Consider the following 1,550-nt stretch of genomic DNA (forward strand, 5'->3'; position numbering starts at 1 on the left):
TAGAATAGTAATGAGATGCTTCTACATGAGTGAACCATCTAAAAGAGGATACAGGAGAAGGATGCTCGGAATTTGGAAGGAAAGAGGTGTGTTTGAGGTTTCTGAACAGAGACTAGCGGGTCAAGCCAGAGCGATTCGTACGAATGGATGGCTTTCTGAAGTTGAACTGGAGGAGATCTCAAGAGCAGTAAGCCTGGGAGAAGAAAATGAACAGAACCAAAATGGCATGGACAAAAACACGCAACCGGTGCCGGAAGATAACAACAATCTATCAGGACAGTTCGTCTATAATATCGATGAGGTTACCCAAAGAATGGAAAGAGATGGATGTAATAGGGAAAAGATTAACCTAGCGCGAGAAATAATGGAAAGCATGAAGAATGAATCAGAATGCCCCCCAAACTTGAGAAACGTAGAAAAGAGTAGATTAAGGGGAAAGATTGCGAAAGTAAATGAGATTATACATTGTTTGGAAACCAAGGATATCACAGAAACGAACGATCTACTACTTGCGATTGGTCGAGTTGTTGCAAGGAGACTGGGTGTTAAGCGGAATGAGAGGAAACCTAAAACAGAACCATGGTGGAAAAAAAGGATTAAACTCCAGATTTCCCAACTAAGGAAAGATCTTAGTAGACTGGAAAGACTTAAATCAGGTGAGCTGCAAAACATTACAGTGCGGAGATATTACTGGAAAAAGAAAGGAGTGACCATAGTAATTGAAGAACTGAAACAACGAATATTAGCCAAAACTGCAAAAGTCAAACGCTATCAAGAAAGGGTAGACCAATATAGACAAAACCGAATGTTTCGTACCAATCAAAAACGTCTCTTTGCGATGCTGGAGACGGATGAGAACGACGATACTACTATCCCAGATAGGGAGGAAAGTAAGAATTTTTAGAGTAACATATGGGATAGCCCAGTAAAACACAATGCGAATGCTGAATGGCTAAAAGGATTGGAAAGAAACCTAAGAGGAATAAACCAGCAGAGTAATTTTGTAATTAATGTGGAAGGAATAAACAAGCAGCTGAAGAAGACAGCCAACTGGAAAGCTCCTGGATTAGATGGCTTACAGGGATTTTGGCTGAAGAATATATCATGTAGAGAGAGATTAGCCATCCAGTTGCAAGACTGCATTGATAATAATGATACTCCGGCCTGGTTTACTAAAGGACGTGCAGTATTGATTATCAAGGACAAGGAGAAGGGAAGTATAGCATCAAACTTTAGACCCATAACGTGTCTACCTCAAATGTGGAAATTGCTTACAGGAATAATGTCAAACGACCTCTATCAACACCTAGAGGACACAAACTTATTATCGGATGAACAGAAAGGATGCCGTCGGAATTCAAGAGGAACGAAGGATCAGTTGCTTATTGATAATTAAGATGATTATCAAGAACTGTAAGAGGAGAAAAACGGGTCTTGGAATGGCGTGGATTGATTATAGAAAAGCCTTTGACATGATCCCTCACTCATGGATTTTAAAATGCTTACGCTTATTTGGAGCTGCGGAAAATATGATCCACTGTATAGAGAAG

General features: G+C 40.1%; 1 protein-coding gene across 1 annotated transcript in view; it reads left to right on the plus strand.

The window, feature by feature from the left end:
- Positions 1 to 904, plus strand: part of LOC137971555 (uncharacterized) — a 1,053-nt gene extending 149 nt beyond the window's left edge. Inside the window, exon 1 of the mRNA XM_068818364.1 lies at positions 1 to 904. This exon is cut by the window's left edge and continues 149 nt beyond it. Within this exon, the coding sequence (XP_068674465.1) occupies positions 1 to 904 (904 nt within the window).
- The last annotated feature ends 646 nt before the right edge of the window (positions 905 to 1,550 follow it).

Source organism: Montipora foliosa, chromosome 9, assembly GCF_036669935.1.
Source record: "Montipora foliosa isolate CH-2021 chromosome 9, ASM3666993v2, whole genome shotgun sequence".
Classification (NCBI taxonomy): domain Eukaryota; kingdom Metazoa; phylum Cnidaria; class Anthozoa; order Scleractinia; family Acroporidae; genus Montipora; species Montipora foliosa.